The sequence below is a fragment of the Loxodonta africana genome, chromosome 10 (genome assembly GCF_030014295.1).
Source record: "Loxodonta africana isolate mLoxAfr1 chromosome 10, mLoxAfr1.hap2, whole genome shotgun sequence".
Taxonomy (NCBI): domain Eukaryota; kingdom Metazoa; phylum Chordata; class Mammalia; order Proboscidea; family Elephantidae; genus Loxodonta; species Loxodonta africana.
The window spans coordinates 117,256,706-117,274,617 of record NC_087351.1 but is presented as its reverse complement, the minus strand read 5'-3'; the positions used below and the strand labels follow the sequence as shown (position 1 = coordinate 117,274,617).

Sequence of the window (17,912 nt, the reverse complement as noted above, 5' to 3'; positions counted from 1 at the left end):
CAATGAAAACATTCTAAAACACATGGCAATATAGCAAATTTCTTCTTTGCTATTTACTGATGCTTTAATTTTCGCTGTCTCTCAGATCTGAGGGCAGGCATATGTGGCCCAGAATGCCTCTTTGAGTGTCCTGCATATATAGGAGCTTGGTAAGTGTATGAACAAATAAGTTGGTACTGAATCTGAAAACTAAAAAGTTTTATGTTTTAAAAATTACTAAAGCCCTTCAGGCGGTTTAAGAAGGAAAGCGAATGGTGCCAGAGTGACCTGCAGGAGTCCAGGGAGGTGTGCACAGAAGCAACTAGCGAGGCACCTAGTCGTCTCTGTCCAAAGAGGGGTGAGGACACACAACAGGCCACTGGGCACAGGAAGAAGGAATGCGTCAGAGCTACTGATGTGCGTTTCTCATCTTAAATAAAAAATCGGCTTTACTAATATTTAATAAGGGGACTGGTACTGACCTCCTCGCCTGGTCGGCTGTCACCTGCCATGTCATACAAGGGATTTCCAGGGGCTAAGGCCATGAATGATGGGGGATATGGGAGTGATGAAAGGGAGCATAAATGTGCGAGGCTCTGCCGTGAAGCAGGGGATGTAAATTAACTTGATCAACAGTGAGCCCAGCCTGCAGGGTTTCCTGTTGTGCATCCGGTGGACACAGGCCAGTGAAATGTCCCCGAAGAAAGGGTCTGTGGCCAAAGTCTAGGGAAAGCTCTTGGAGATTCTCTGTGTAATGGTTCTCGGGGTCTTTTTGTCTCCTTTATGCTCTCATTGATGTCCCCCAAAGAACTCCGGCTTATGTTGGTTATATCTATCAATATTTACTGAATTAGAAATGAAAACTGAGAAATTATAAATTTAACAATTCATTTCAAAATAACAATAAGCCCATTACAAGTTAACGTAAATATGGCATATTTTTATAAAATTCTCCTAAGTGCTTCTGCAGTCACTGTTGTAATATCAAAGGTTATCTAGCCTCTGGAAAACTCCGCCAGACACTTGTGAGAGAGAGTGAAAAAAGTCATGTTTTAACAGCATTATAAAAAGAGTATGGACTTCACAGACCCCTGAAACAGCCTCAGAAAACTTCCAGGGGTCCCCATAGCACATCTTCAGAACTGTTGCACTGTGCATGTAACATTATTTAAAATGAACAAAACCGATTAACTTGGTCTAAAGTTTTCGTCTCCCCGATTCGACTGTTTCCTATGAACCTATTAACCTGCGAGCAGTTACAGAAAGACTGATCCTGAAGTAAAGGAAACACACCCCTGGAGGGGAGGAAGCAAGGCAGAAATGGGGGAGGAGCAGAGAGTGAGTGAGAGTGCTTGAGAAAGCGAAGTCAGGTTTTTAATTCTGTATTTGGAAAATAAAAGTCTCAACAGAAACTACAGTAAACGAAGCTAGAGAAAACGCTGGCTGCAAAAGTCTGACTACCTTCTGCATACCTCAGCTGGGGGGAAGACGCCTTATTCATCTCTACAGCCCGAGCTCACTGCCTGGACACCGAGGCGCTTAGTAAATGCTTGGAGAGTTGAGCTGAGGCCTTGGACACCAATACGCTGGAGACATCAGAGAGAGAGTGAAGAAACAGGATTTCTGGTGCTTTAATAGGTGCGTCTTCACTTTCATAAGCAATTTTATGCGGTATACTTGGGTTTCCCAATTTTCAAAGAAATCTCTCAAATTCACTGCCCTTTCCTGGCCACCACTCTGCCTTCCTCCTCCTCTTCAGGGCAAATCTCTCCAGGATGCTGCCTTTCCAGCTCCCCATCCTCTCTCTGTGCTCAGACCTGGTTTCCACACTCAGGACTGGACTCTTGACCAACATCCTCCTACTCAGGAGCTGGAATCAACCCCACGGCAACTAACGCCACCACCCTAGCCCTCCTGTACTAAAGACCCCAATGCGATCCTGATCTTAGATGGTTCATCTTTAGGGACTGCTGTCCGAGTACCGCCTGGAGCGAAAATCAATAGGATGCATTCAGTTTAAACTGCAGAAAGCCGTCATTTTGTCAAAAGCTAACAGTGTCCCCAGAGTGAAATGTTATTTCACGTGACAAGAATGTGTGTGGCAATGAAGGCCGAGAGGACAGATCCTAAGTCCCTCTTCCCTCCAGCTCCCTGCTGGGGTGACTCAGCCACCAAAATAACCCTGCTCAGAGGTAGGAGCCTGGAGGAGAGTTCAGAAAGAACACAGGCCTGAGGTCACCAAAAGAGGAGGCAAAATGCAGCTGCACTGTGAGGTGTTTTGGCAAGGTGGACACTGGAAAGAAGATCACCCACTCATCCCTGTGTAGCTGTCGGGGCATGGCAAAAACCAAGGGGGCTCACTAGGAGAGGAGAAAGAGCAGAGTCCCTGCCACTGGCCCTATACAGTCCTGGGAAATTCTACTTACTCACCCTGACGCCAGAAGCAAAGTGGAAAGTTACAGAATAAAGACAGCACATACCTGAGAAGGACTTCCCCCAACATGCCTCAACAGAAAGGTCCCAACAGATCCACAGCCCACACCACTGGAGAAAAGGTCTTATCTGCCACTCTCTTTCACTTTCACTAGCGATCAAAAGACCCCAACGCCCTGCTCCTCACAGCGTTAAAGCATCCACAGCCACTAAAGGAGTAGGCAAAAAAGATTCCAAGTCCTTTAAAGGAAGGCACTGGTAGAAAGGAGGCTAAGCCAAATTCCCACACGCACACATACCAAAAAACCTGTTGTTGTCGAGTCGATTCTGACTCATAGCAACCCTATACGACAGAGCAGAACTCCCCCGTAGAGTTCCCAAGGAGTGCCTGGTGGATTTGAACACAGCTGGAGACAAAATAAAACTTCAAATAAAAATGTCACAACACACAACATGGAAGAATGTCACAGCCTGAAGTGGAGGAAAGAAGTCAGACACGAAATAACATACACTGTAGGGTCGCTATGAGTCGGAATCGACTTGACAGCACTGGATTTGTTTTTTTTTTTTTTGGTAGGATTCCATTAGTAGACTGTTTTAAAAAACAGGCAAAAGGAACCTATGGTCTCAATACAGCTGGTGCCTTGGGGAGAAGGGAGGAAGTGACTAGGAGGAGGTACAACGGAGACTTCCTGGGGCGCTGGTCACAGTATATTTTTGCCCTGGGTCACTGTAATGCAAACGTGTTTACTTTATGGTAATATATCAAGCTTTACACTCAGGATTTGGGCACTTTTTCTGTACGTGTGCTATATTTCAAGAAAAATAAGTTTATTTTTTAAAAAATGGATGACAACTGACTTCAAATTCTTGTAAAAAGACCAGACTTAATGGTTGCACTAGGACTAGGACCTGGGAGGTCTTAGTCCCCAGACCTTCTGTTAACCCAAGACAGGAACCATTCCAAAGTCAACTCTTCAGACAGGGGTTGGACTGGACTGTAAGACAGAAAATGGTACTGGTGGGGAGTGAGCTTCTTCGCTCAAGTAGACACATGAGACTATGTGGGCAGCTCCTGTCTGGAGGGGAGATGAGAGGGCAGAGGGGGTCAGAAGCTGGCTGAATGGACACGAAAAGAGAATGGAGAGAAAGGAGTGTGCTGTCTCATTAGGGAGAGAGCTACTAGGAGTATACAGCAAGACGTATATAAATTTTTGTATGAGAGACTGACTTAATTTGTAAACTCTCACTGAAAGCACAAAAAAAAAGTTTATGACTTAAAGAATAATGAAAAGTCAATTGACAATGCCTAAAAACCTGAGAAATAAATAAGCCAGAATAGAAGCATATTTTTAAAGATATGAAAGTGAAACCAAAAACATCAGTTTAAAAGACTAAAAGTAGTTGCCCTGGGAGATTAGGAAATGGGTGGGGGGTATAGAGGACTACGATATTTTTTTTAACAGCCTCAACTCTTTAAACTGTGTAATATATAATTTGAATAAAAATAACAAGATAAACAGTTTTTCACGATCATATTGAAGACATTTGGCTAACGATGGCAGACTGATTACACATTTATCTATTCTCCCACCTGACAGCCCAATTTAGGAATAAGGACAGAATGACAAGTGACTGTCAACAATTTCTGGGTGATAAAAATCTGACGCAGGTGTAGTGACACACGTGGCAGGGCAGAGGAAGCTGAGCCCTGAGTGTGCTGGAAGAAAGGTACACTCCAGGAAAAACTTGACTGTCCAGAAAAAACAACCCCGTGCACTTGGAAGGACCCAGTGTCACGGCCAACTTTCCTCCCAACCACAAAAGGCTAAGCCAGGCACTGGGCCATCCACCCTCCTACTCCCCCAGGTACAGAGAGCACTCCATTTGCATTTTAGTGCACCACTCTTGGATATATAAACAGAAAATCAAAGATCACCAGACAAATGCAGAAAGCCTATGATTTTTTTCTAACACCCTTCTCAAAGGATCTGTTGTTAAGGAAAAATTATGCCACTTAATTGTTGAGTACCGGTAGTTACCATACTAATGCTTCCAAAGATCCAAAACTATGCCACTTAATTGTTGGTGGTGGTAGTTACCATACTAATGCTTCCAAAAATCCAAAATTATGCCACCTAATTGTTCAGTGGCGGGAGTTACCATACTAATGCTTCCAAAAATTCCTGCTGAAACAGCTCCGTCACAACTGATGAACCTTCCACAGACTTAAAAATCATAAGGTCCAAGCCCTCATCTCACAGATGATGAAACCAACTAAAAGCGTAGAGGTGAAGCTACGCGTCCAAGCTCACTGAACTGGTGAGCGCTGCTGTTGGAGGCCTAGCCTTCCATCTGTGCTCAGAGTGGGAGCTGGGACTCGGCTTTCCCACAGGCCAGCCCGTGTTCTCCACATGGTCTATCTGTTGGCAACAAAAGCTAAAACCATGTAGTCAGCACGGATGACTAGGTGTCTTAAAAATCTTTCTGGAACAAGATCAAAAATTAGCATATACTCTAATTAAAAAAAAAAACCAAACCCACAGCCATCGAATCAATTCCAACTTACAGAGACCCTACAGGGCAGAGTGGAACTGCCCCATAGGGTTTCCAAGGAAGTGGCCGGTGGATTTGGACTGCTGACCTTTTGATTTGCAGCCAAGTTCTTAACCACCGTGCCACTAGGGCTCCATACTCTAATGAAGCGTAAAATTATGCTCTATATGAGAAAAATACATAACTTGAAAATCACATACTTTCCTGGAAAAAAAAAGACGACATCATTGTTTTACTAGTTATGACAAATCATTATGCTTTTTGGGGGGGGGGGGTAGCATTAAAGTGTCTTTGACAAATTAAACCACCTTTTCCTAAAAGACAGTTATGACCTTGGTTAACGCTCATGAATTCATGACCCTGGTGGTCAGACATGTTCCACAAAGCCAAACAGGCAGACACGGACCTAAAAACGGCCCCAGCCAAAGTGGAGGAATCAGCTCCCACAGCAACAGCTTCCATCAGAGAAGTGAAGAGAACCCACTGCCTTCCTCTTCTACCAGCTGCCTTGGTTTTGGCCGATCTGCTCTGCCTCTGTGTTTTTATGGTGAAGCTTGTGGGTTCCTCTGGGTTTTAGAAATAGAATGATCATTATGTGAACTCTCCCAAGCCAAGGTAACGGGATGATCTTTAGTTTAGACTTCTGAATTTAAAGAAGTATTTTTGAAGACTTCCACTTTAAGAATGGTGAAAACTGGGGTATAAAAACATCCGAAATTGTCTGATGAGGCGAATTTTAATTTGTAGGAATTGGGTTTATGTTTTTTTCTTTCTTTTTCCTCTTTACATTAACTGTAAATACTCCATCTCGAAATTGTACTAAAAGCACTCATCATTTTTATGTACTTATAGCTGTTACCAGAATACTAAGGCTTCTGTTTGTTTACTTCCAAACCTGCTACTATCAATTTCCAACTCATACAAATTGTTTTGGATATTAACTCCCTTTTTGTCAGCTATATAGTTGTTTTGAATAAAAACTCAATTAATCAGTACCCCCCATCCCCCAAAAAACTACTACTAGTCCAGTTTTGCTGTAGTATCAAATATCCACAATCATCTGAAAAGGGTATTAAAATACTCCCTTTCCTAGCTACATGTCTGTGTGAGGTCATATCTTTTTCATGTATTTCAACCAGAAATTTGAATGCAAAAGCAGATATGGGAATCCAGTTGAATTCTATTAAGCCAGACATTAAAGAGATTTATAAAAAATTAAAACAATTTAAATAATTAATGCCACTTTTCTCAATAATTTATTTTGAAATAGTTATTCTTCATAAAAATATTATTTATATTACCATGTAAAAGGTTTATTATTATGTTAAATGAGTTAATATATACAGTGAAATCTGTGACAGCCAGAACTCGACAGGACTGCTTTGTTTTTCCAGGTCTTGCAAGTTTTCCTCCTTTGACAGGGTGAAGTCTTGCCACTTTTTTATCACTGGTTTTAGTGGAAAATATTTGAGTTTTCCTTAGTGACAAAACCTCAAGCCTAGTTAAATCCAATTCTTCCAACCCCTGTCAGCACCTGGAGAAGTGACCGTGGCTGGAGAGTCACATAGCTGACTACAGCTGACTCTTCTCACTCTGAATGCAGGATCACTAACCTCAGGTAAACCTAGTGGTTGCCTGGCATTTCTTCTACATGTCTGCAGTGCACTCACTCTCCTGCTCATCCAGCAACTATTTTAACTTCTCGGGCCTCTAATACCTTACATTTTTTTCCTCGACACTCAGACTTTTAGCTGGTGATTTCACTTTCCATTTTATTACACCAATAGGTGCAGTCAGAGTAGAACGTCTACAAGTTCCCATCAGGGCATGGAACCACTTGCCTGCACCTATGCCAGTGCCGTCTGCCTTCCTCCTGTTTCTATGTAAGAACTGCCTGTGCTACCTGTGAGGGTTAAGACTGTGTGTCAACTTGGCTGGGCCACGATTCTCAGTGTTTATATGTGATCACTCCCATGATGGGATCTGTTGTGAGTAGCCAATCAATTGGAAAGGCGTTTCCTTGGAGGTGGCCTGCATCTGAATATAAGCAGACGTTCTGGATTTTTGTTCACTCTGAATCATAAGACTGCCTCCTGTTCGTCTGACCTCCAGTTCTGGGAACTTGAGCTATGAGCTTTTCTGCCGATCTTGGGATTCGTTGATCTTCACAGCCTGTGAGCAGGGTCCTGCTCTCCGACCTGCCGATCTTGGGTTTGCCAGCTCCTGTAACTATACGAATCAGGAGAAGCCTTGTGGACTTGCCTGCCAACCTTAGGATTCGTTGATATTCATTGCCTGTGAGCAAGAGCCCTGCTTTTCGACCTGCTGATCTTGGATCTACCAGCCCCTGCAGCTACATGAATCGGGAGAAGCCTCTATCCTAATTCACGGACTTGGGACATTTTAGCCCCTACAATCGCATGAGCTGTTTCTTTGATATAAATCTCTCTCTGTATATATTTACATGCTTTACCGGTTTTGCTCCTCTAGAGAAAAAAGAAGACAGCCTAAAACACTACCCAAGGCCAATACCTCAAGCCATTCTGAAGCCACCCCCTTTCACCCACTTCAATGTCTCTTGCGTGGGATCACTTTTTCTCTTTTGGTCAAGATCACTCCCATAAGCAGATAAACATGTTGATCTTTTGCTTATCTTTAAAAAAAAAATACCTTGGCCTGACATCTTCCTCTAGCTAGCATTCGTCCCATTTCTCAGTGCCTCAAAAGAGCTATCTTGTGTCTAATATCGACCACCTATTCTCTCCTGAACCAATAATAATATGTTATGTGATATGCATGAGTGCACACTACCACCCAAAAAGTGCCACAAGGTATTTGAAAGGTAAGCTGGAACATTTGGGACAAATCAGCCATAAACACAGAGAACCCAAGAAAGTTCAAAAAAAAAAAAAAAAAACGAGGTAACTATTAATTTTAGGCAAGATAAAAAATATCTACAAGAAATGATAATACAACACTGAACAATGTTTACATAGTCTTAATTAAGTAAATAAGTCCAATCACAGATGTCACTGGAATCATAATGGAAGGTCGGGGAGAGGAAGGTAGATGTGGAGGTGAGAGCTACACCCTTATCTTCCATGAAGAGAAAGCCAATGGTGTCTAAAGTAGACTATCTGGAGATAATCGACAGCAAAAGGAGGAGCTTAAAGAAACTCAAAGTGGGAGCCTTTGAGTAACGGCACCAAGGGATAAAGAGGGTGGGAAAAGAAGCTTCTGATATTAGTTAGGAGGCTTTGAGTACTATTTGAGTTTTAAGCTACGTGCATGCATTACTTTGGGAGAAAAAAATTAAGTCAAGAATAAAAAATAGCTTCAACAAGTACCAAATGAATGATACAAGTGTTCTGTAGTTCAGGTGAGGGGAAAGGCTCCTGGAGGCTATGAAAATAAGTGGGGGGTGGGGGAGGGACTTCAAAGAAAACTGTAGTATAGAAAACAGACAATGTTTTGGAAGCCAAAAATAACTTTTAGCTGAAAAGCTAGCCGAAAACAAGCTAGCAGGTGGGACTAACATGCCCAAATCTACAATACACATGGGACAGACGCTTTTATGACTGTAAGGATAAGGGGCAGTGTTTTCATCCAAGAGCTAAATCAGATAAATTTCAGAACTGGTGCTTGTTTTTTCTTGCTATACAAAACAAGGATCTTGATGCTTTTTTCTGATTGGTTCATAGTCTCAAAATTAAGAATTATCCTAGAGAGGAGAGGAGTCTTATACAAATTGGGCTTATACTACAATCAATCTCTATAAAGACTTGATTAGAAAATGTTCCCTGAATATACACAGCATATACCTTGGTTGTAATTCATTATTCTAATTTGTCTGCTAAATAAGAATGCCTTTCCTCCAGTGAACACAGCTTCTCTCGAGTGTGGCTTCAGCGTACGGCACTCAGCTCTCTCAGGTATACAGTTCTTTCCACTATATAGTTCTACTATGTCTCTGCTCTAAGCCCAAAGATGGCAATTAAAACTGTCTCTTAACGTAATACATAATATCCCTTGGTTTTATACTGAATCAGAGTAATTTAAGTCCCTGAAACACCAATATCACTTGCTGTAACCCTCTGGGTTTCCTTTAGAGGTCTTAGGTACCTTAATAGGCAAGATACATCACAGTTCCATCAAAGGGCAAAAGAACTGCTGATGGAAATAGAGACTTTAGCTTTTAGTGAGCTAAGAACGGAACTCACCCCTTTAGTGAGCTGAGAACAGTACACAAAAATGCTTGTTTGCCAACTGTGCCCCCCAACAGCAGGTATTTTCATAACAGTGCTATGCTGATTTTTTTACAGCAACATGTAAAAAAATGGCAGAGCACGCTTACAAAAATACCAGGGAGGGAGGTTTGGTAAAGAGGAGTTAGATAAAGAAAATGATAAAACTTGAAAACAAAATTAAGACCTACTATGTTCCTGGATAGAAAGACTCGGTGTCATTAAAATATCAGATTTCTCACAAATTAACTTATCAATTCAAGAAATTCCAGTAAGATTCTTTTTGGAACATGACAACTTGATTCTAACATTCATCTGGAAGAATAAATGGCAAGAAGAGTTATGAAAATTTTCGTAAATACACCACAGGTTTTACGTTGCTATCTATCAGGTATATTATACTGCAACTTTCTAGTCAAAATTTACTTAACTTTTTACTGTGACTCAGCAGTCCCGCTCCTGGGACTAGATAAGTTCAAACTTAGGTTTACATAAAAACTTGTACATAAATGTTTACAGCGGCTCTGCTGTTAACTGCCAAACACTGTGAACAACTCCAATGCCCTCCAGTGGAGGAAAGGCTACAAGGGTGCAACCATGAGATGCAAACTACACAGCAATAAAAATGAACAAACTATCAATACACACAACCTGGATGAGTCTCAAAGACACTGAGTGAAAAGAAGCCAGTTTCAAAAGGTGACATTTATTTGACATTCTTAAAAGACAAAACTATAGGGATCCAGAAAAGTGGCTGCCATGGACTATGGGGTGGCTCTAAAGGGGCTGTAGCAGGAGTGTGTTGGAGTGCTGGGACTATTCTGTGTCCTGATTGTGAACCTGTACCTGTGCTGAAATTCACAGAACTGTACACCAAAATAAATACAACTTTAAAAAGAACATAAATTTTGCTTAATTGTGATGTCCAAAATGAGAGTGAGTTCAAAAGGTACCCAGACACAAGATAGCATCATATTTTTACACAAATATGCTTGTTTGCCAACTGTGCCCCCCACATCAGGTATTTTCATGAGAGTGCTATGATGGGTTTTTTTATAGCAACATGTAACAAAAAATGGCAGAGCACGCTTACAAAAATACCGGGGGGGAAGGGGGTCTGGCAAATAAACACAGAACATGTGCATTATTTGCGTAAAATACAGTATACAAATATTATAGCCTTACCATACATTCACAATGAACAGCTAGGGAAAAAAATGCCATTCACGATAGTAACAAAAATTATAAAATAACTTGAAACAAACTTAGCAAGAATTATGCAAAAATATCCCATTTTGGTGAGTGTCGCCTGGGGTCTTAAACGCTAGCAAGCGGCCATCTAAGATGCATTAATTGGTCTCAACCTAGCTGAAGCAAAGGAGAATGAAGAACACCAAAGACACAAGGTAATTATGAGCCCAAGAGACAGAAAGGACCACATAAACCAGAGACTACATCAGCCTGAGACCAGAAGAACTAAATGGTGCCCGGCTATAACCAACGACTGCCCTGACAGGGAACACAACAGAGAATCCCTGATGGAGCAGGAGAACGGTGGGGTGCAGACCTCATATTCTCCTAAAAACATCAGACTTAACGGTCTGGCTGAGACTGGAGGGACTCTGGAGGTCATGGTCCCCGGACCTTCTGTTAGCCCAAGACAGGAACCATTCCAAAGCCAACTCTTCAGACAGGGATTGGAGTGGACTATAAGATAGAAAATGATACTGGTGAGGAGTGAGCTTCTTGGCTCAAGTAGACATATGAGACTACGTGGGCATCTCCTGTCTGGAGGGGAGATGAGATGGCAGAGGTGGTCAGAAGCTGGCTGAATGGATACAAAAATAAGAGTGGAGGGAAGGAGTATGCTGTCTCATTAGGGGGAGAGCAACTAGGAGTATATAGCAAGATATATATAAATTTTTGTATGAGAGACTGACTTGATTTGTAATCTTTCACCTAAAGAATAATAAAAAAAAGAATTAAGCAAAACTCAGATAAACAAAATTGAGACATACTTCATGTTCCTGGATAGAAAGACTCAGTGTCATTAAAGTATCAGATTTCTCACAAATTAATTTATCAATTCAAGAAATTCCAATAAGATCCTGTTTGGAACATGACAACTTGATTTTAAGTTCATCTGGAAGACTAAATGGCAAGAAGAGTTATGAAAATTTTCACACATAAGAATAATTAGCAGAGCGCTTGACCTACCCTTCCAAATCAAAAAATTCTACAAAGCTGTGTTGGCAAAAGACTAAATAAACAGATTAGAGAAACAAAAGCATATATAGTAAAACCAGAGAAAGCCAGAGAAGGGAAAAACAAACAAACAAACAAACTTGTTGACGTTGAGTTGATTCCGACTCACAGAGACCACATAAGACAGAGTAGAACTGCCCCACAGGGTTTTCAAGGAGTAGCTGGTGGATTCGAACTGCTGACCTTTTGGTTGGTTAGCAGCCTGAGCTCTTAACCACTGCGCCACCAGGGCTCCAACAAAGAAGGAAAACTCAAATATTTTCCACTAGTACAGAACAACAGAAAAGTGGTAAGACTGCACCCTGTCAAAAGACAGAAAACTTGCGAGACCCGGAAAACCAAGGCAGTCCCGTTGAGTTCTGGCTCTCACAGGTTTCACTGTATGTGGGAATTCAGTCTGTGATAAAGCAGGTATCTTCAATCAGGGGGCAAGAGGGATGGTCCCAGAGGCAAAAAAAAGTTAGATCCCTGTGTCATACTCAAAACCCAGGCGCCATCAAGCCGACTGTGCGTGTGTGTGTCAAGGGTGGAACCCGGCTCCACAGGGTCCTCGATGGCTGATTTTTCCTTGAGGAGAATCACCAACCTTTGTCAGTGGGTGGCTGCATTAGCCATTTGCACCACCCAGGGACTCCGATATAACCCCCCAAAATATATTCCAAATGAATTAAACATTAAAATGTTAACCACAGACGGCGTAGCAGGGGCGGGGGTGTGAGGACCACGGTTTCAGGGGACATCTAGGTCAACTCGCATAATAAAATCTATTAAGAAAACATTCTGCATCCCACTTTGGACAGTGGCTTCTGGGGTCTTAAATGCTAGCAAGTGGCCACCTAAGATGCATCGATTGGTCTCAATCCACCAGGAGCAAAGGAGAACGAAGAACACCAAGGACACATGGTAATTATGAGCCCAAGAGACAGAAAGGGCCACATAAACCAGAGACTCCATCAGCCTGAGACAGAACTAGATAGTACTCGGCTACAACCAATGACTGCCCGGACAGGGAACACAACAGAGAACCCCTGAAGGAGCAGGAAAGCAATAGGATGCAGACCCCGAATTCTCGTAAAAAGACCAGGCTTAATGGTCTGACTGAGACCAGTAGGACCCCAGAGGTCATGGTCCCCAGACCTTCTGTTAGCCCAAGACAGGAACCATTCCCAAGGCCAACTCTTCAGGCAGGGATTGGACTGGACTATGGAATAGAAAGGGATACTGATGAAGAATGAGCTTCTTGGATCAAGTAGACACCTGAGACCATGTGGCCAGCTCCTGTCTGGAGGGGAGATGAGAGAGCAGAGGGGGTCAGAAGCTGGCCAAATGGACACAAAAATAGAGAGTGGAAGGAAGGAGTGTGCTGTCTCATTAGGGGGAGAGAATTAGGAGTACATAGCAAGGTGTACATAAATTTTTGTATGAGAGACTGACCTGATTTGTAAACTTTCACTTAAAGCACAATGAAAATATTTAAAAAAAAAAAAGTTAACCATAGGAGTATTAGAAAATACAGAATCATTTTCTAAATCTTGTGACAAAGTAAACCTTTCTCACGAAGACATGTAACCCAGATGTAATAAAAAAAAAAAAGATGAAAAGGTTTATTACATAAAAATTTAAAACTTCTCTAAAGAAAAAGACATCCCATACCCACTGTCGTTGAGTAGATTCTGACTCACAGCAACCCTACAGGACAGAGCAGAACTGCCCTATGAGAGTTTCCAATTCTGTAATCTTTACGGCAGCAGGTTGCCACATCTTTTGCCCATGGAGTGGCTCGTGGGCTCGAACTGCCTACTTTTTTTGGTTAGCTGCCGAGCACTTTAACCTCTATGCTACCAGGGCTCCTCAAAATAAGTAATATCCAGGAAAAAATATTCACAGCCTCTAAACGGATACCTGAAATACATGAGTCACTAAGAAAAATGGATAAGGGATATGAACAAGAAACATAAAAAAAGAAAATATAAATGACAAAAGCATAGGAAAAGATCATCAAATTAAGTAGTTATGAAGGAAAATCAAGTTTTAAAAAATACCTTTTCATCCATTAAAAATAAATAAAACCAAACCCGTTGCCATTGAGTCAATTACGACTCACAGCCACCCTACAGGACACAGAAGAACTGCCCTGTAGGGTTTCCAAGGAATGCCCAGGTAGGTTCGAACTGCCAATCCTTTGGTTAGTAGCCGTAGCTCTTAACCACTATGCCACAGGGTTTCCTTTCATCCATTAGACAGACAAAAATTATCTATACAGTGCTAGCCAGGGTGTGGGAAAACAAACACTCACACTAGCTTTGGTAGGATAATAAGCCCACATTTTTTTCACAAACGATTTAGCATTATCTGCTACACGTGGAGACCTGGTGGTGCAGTGGTTAAGAGATCGGCTGCTAACCAAAAAGGTCGGCACTTCGAATCCACCACCTGCTCCCTGGAAACCCTATGGAGCAGTTCTACTCTGTCCTATAGGGTCGCAACTCAATGACAAAGGATTTGGTTTTTTGGTTTATTACACATGGGGCTGCTATTGTATTAGTTGGAATCAACTCGACTGCACCCAACAACAACATTAAAATGTAAAGTATTCATCCCCTTTGACCCAGGGCTTCCACCTCCAGGAACTTATTCTACAGGAGCATTCTTAACAAGAGCACAGAGAGACATGTTAAAGAATGTGCACTGCAGATCTGTTTGTAACAGTAAAACATTAGAAACAACCCCAATGCCCACCAATGGGAAACAAAGTATGGTACATCCGTAGACTGGAAGATCACATTACCATCAAAACAGTATGTTAGATCTATGAGTACTAACATCCAGAGATGGTTCTGATACATTGTGAAATTTTAAAAAATTACAGAATATTGTTTTACATGAGTCTCTTTTTGTGTAAATAAACAAAAAGTGTCTATGTAAAAAACTGTGGGAATATATACCAAACCGCTGAAAGTGGATTCTCTTTGAGGAGAGAAATTTCAAGGAGCTTTCAATTTCTATGTAACAGTCATTTCCCATAATTCTAGGTCATACCTATATAAAAAAAAAAAAAAGTAAGTAGTTTTGCTCAAAGTTTTTAAAAAATTAGGAAAAAATATTAATTTAAGCCACTATGCCAGTCATGTTCGAGCACGTTTTTGGAGAGAGAACCTACTGTATGTAAGCACAGTAGGCCAAACTCCAACCACACATATTAAGTAAAGGGGAGAGGGTCTGTCTCAATCCCCTCTTAACCCACCACCTCCACCACATAACTGGCAGAGTAACCACCTAGGATTGGTGGGAACTACACACAGAGGTTTTGTGCCTTCTATCAACAAAGCTTTATCAAGAAAGTTTTGACCAAGGGCAGCAAAGAAAGCCCCAACCACTCATGCTGGTCCCAAAAGCCATCTAGGCACCTCAACAAGGAGTCATAACCAAAAATCCATATGGATTTTGTCCCTAAAATTGAGCTGAATCCCTAACCTTTTTTTTAGGTCCCTGCACACACAGGAAACGAGAGTACTTGTATGGCACACTGCAGCAAAGACTCTCTGTTTGCTGGCAGAATGACTGGCCTAGGGCTGGGCTGCAGGCATCAGTCTCATGGCACATCTGTCAACCTATCAGGAAGCTCTGGTGCAGTGGAAGCATTTCTTTAAAAAGCGTCCTTCAAAAGTATTACCATATTCACTCAACACATTTATTCAGTGCGTGACACATGCCAAGCAGTGTTTTAAGTACTGACACCTATCCCTGCCGAGTAAGTACAGTCTACAAACCAGAAGGGTTGTGATGGTCAATGTTACGTGTCAACGTGGCTAGGCCATGTCTCCCAGTGGTTTGGCAGGTATTGTATAATCATCCCCACTCTGTGATGTAATGTGAGCACCCCATCAGGTGGAGGCACATTTTCTTTGGGGATATGGCCTGCACCCAATACACGGGATGTCTGGCAAAGCTCACAATCACTCTCGCAATTCTGCGCTCATCTTGTGGTCTGACCCCCAGTTCTTGGAGAAGCCTTCAGCCAGCTACCTGACCTGCAGATTTTGGGTTTGCAAGCTCCCACAACCAGTGAGCCAGCAGCCTACATCCTGACTGCGGATTTTGAGTTCGTCAGCCTCTGTAACCATGTGAATCAAGAGAAGCACGCAGCCTGCCGCCTGACCAGGGATTTGGGACTTGCCAGCCTCCACAATTACATGAGCCCTTTCCTTGAAGTAAATTTCTCTCTCTCTCTCTCTATATACACGTGTGCTTTACTGGTTTTGTGCCTCTGGAGAACCCAGCCTAAAACAAGGGTTGACAGGAAAACAAGCAATTCCAGTACAATGCAAAATGTACCATACAGAGGAAGTATTGGGATTTTTAACATGAGCCCCATGCCTGGGGAAAGGGGGTCTGTCAGGAAACTCCCCAGAAGAAGCGATATGTACACAGAAGAATGAAGAACATTTCAGGCAGACGGAACAGCAGGGACAAAGATCTAAAGGCAAGAAATTAAAGTACAGTTCAAGAGCCCGAACAGGTTCTGTGCTGCCCAAGTAGCATGGAAGGAGGGAGATGAGTTCAGGGGTTTAGTGGATGTGTTCTGATGGATAAGGGATGAGTCTGAGCAGAGAGCCAACACTACAAAAGTTAGGAAAGTACCATATTTTACGCAAGTAATGGGTGCCCCTTCTACGTTTGTTTGCTAACCGCGCCTCCCCCGCGAGGCACGTGAAAAAAAATTTGGCATGGCAGCACTTCTGAAAATCCTACAACGTAGAAGGCAGGTGTTATTTGCGCAAAAATATGGTATGCCCTTACTACACAATAACCCATCAAACATAAGCTGTGAGGAAAGGCACTTAGAGCAAAAAATCTTGAGGACATATGTGTAAACACAGACATTACTATTAATGTGTAGTGTCATGAGCTTATACACATAAGTGCACATGAGAAGTTAAAAACAATTTCTACTGTAATGGCAGATATTTACTACTGAAGAAGAACAAAACACTGCCCATTTTTAAAGTTAAAGGGCTACTCAAATAATGTAACATCTTCAACATTTAAAGTAGTGGGAAGATCACATTCTCAACAACAAAATAAAATAAATTATTAAATCAATAGTGCAAAAACAAAAGAACTCCCAGATAACAGGTTTCTTTTCTTTAAAAAAAAAAAAAAAAAGTTTACTTAGCTTAGAAATAAGCCCAAATATATACATTCTCTTCCCTCTTCGCTCTCTTTTACGTGGTACTATACAGTGTCATCACAGAAACAAACAATTAATATTTACCTCTCTGCCTGTAAGGATATGTCTTGCCAACTTCACTTTTGCAAAATTCCCCTTGCCGATTGTTTTCAAGAGTCTGTAGTTTCCGATGTGAGGCTGCTCATCTGCACAGGAAGCTATGGAGTTTCTACACCGTGCTCCGGAGCGCCCAATTCGAGAGGTAACTTCTGGACGCCCATCTCCGTGTGACGTGTGCTAAAATACAACATGCACAAAGACAAGGAAATGAGGGGACACATAGTACTCGCCAAGTTTTAAGAGTGTCTCCCTGAAGAAACAAAACATTATTGCTTTAATTTTAACCCTAATGCATCTGGCACTTCAAAGGAATTTACCCACATGATATAAATTTATAAGGAAAATGAGGATGTTGAGAACAAAAACACCAAGTGTTGAAGTTCAACTCAGAGTTCAGAAAGAAGATATTTTTTGCATATGTGGCTATTATACAAAATGGGAGTAACAGAATTGCTTTACGGTCATAAAGGACTTAACTTTTCCATATGCTGTGAGATACACCATCACACGCGATCCTCACCACACCATGGGAAGCAGGCAGGCAGCTAATGTCACCATTACAAGATGTGGGTACTCTGGTGACTTACTCAAGGCCACATCTCTATTTAGTGAGAGGTCCAAGGGGAATGTGGATTCCCAATTTCTTTCTACACTATACTGCTAACACTAATTCAAATGGATGTGTTTAAAAGAAACAACTAGACTGGCCCTCGATAAATGTTAGTTGACTAAATGAGTACTCAGTATGGTCAATAAAGGTAAACAAACCAGCCACACCTCTAGCCCTATTAGACACCAAGGCACTAGAGTTACAGCTGCTGTGGAACCTCCGCATGTACAACATCCAGGTGAGTTGGGCTTCTTCCTCCCTCCATGTGCTCACAGGTGCACTGCCTCCACTCTCTGCCACTTGACTGTTAGCTCCTGTTCCAGGAAGGCTTCTCAACTCTCCCACATCAAGCACACAGACTTTTCCAATCTCTATTCTTTTCCCTCTTCCAACTTTTTGTCTAAGAAAATGTGCCTTGTTTTCTCTCACCCTCTCTACCTGTAGGTCAAAACAATCCTGATTCTTTGTAATACGAGCAGTACGCAGATTACAAACATTCCAACATCTGTCTTTAAGTCGAATTTGTATGTTAGAA

General features: G+C 41.9%; 1 protein-coding gene across 7 annotated transcripts in view; it reads right to left on the bottom strand.

The window, feature by feature from the left end:
• MARK3 (microtubule affinity regulating kinase 3) overlaps nucleotides 1-17,912 on the bottom strand; it is a 99,255-nt gene that overhangs the window by 57,436 nt on the left and 23,907 nt on the right. For 6 of the 7 annotated variants that reach the window (XM_064293028.1, XM_064293029.1, XM_010588850.3 and 3 more), the window contains one exon: nucleotides 16,753-16,944. In XM_064293028.1, the coding sequence (XP_064149098.1) occupies nucleotides 16,753-16,944 (192 nt within the window). Of the gene's footprint in view, nucleotides 1-16,752; nucleotides 16,945-17,912 lie in introns of those variants that run through there. The other variant, XM_010588853.3, reaches the window with a different exon arrangement.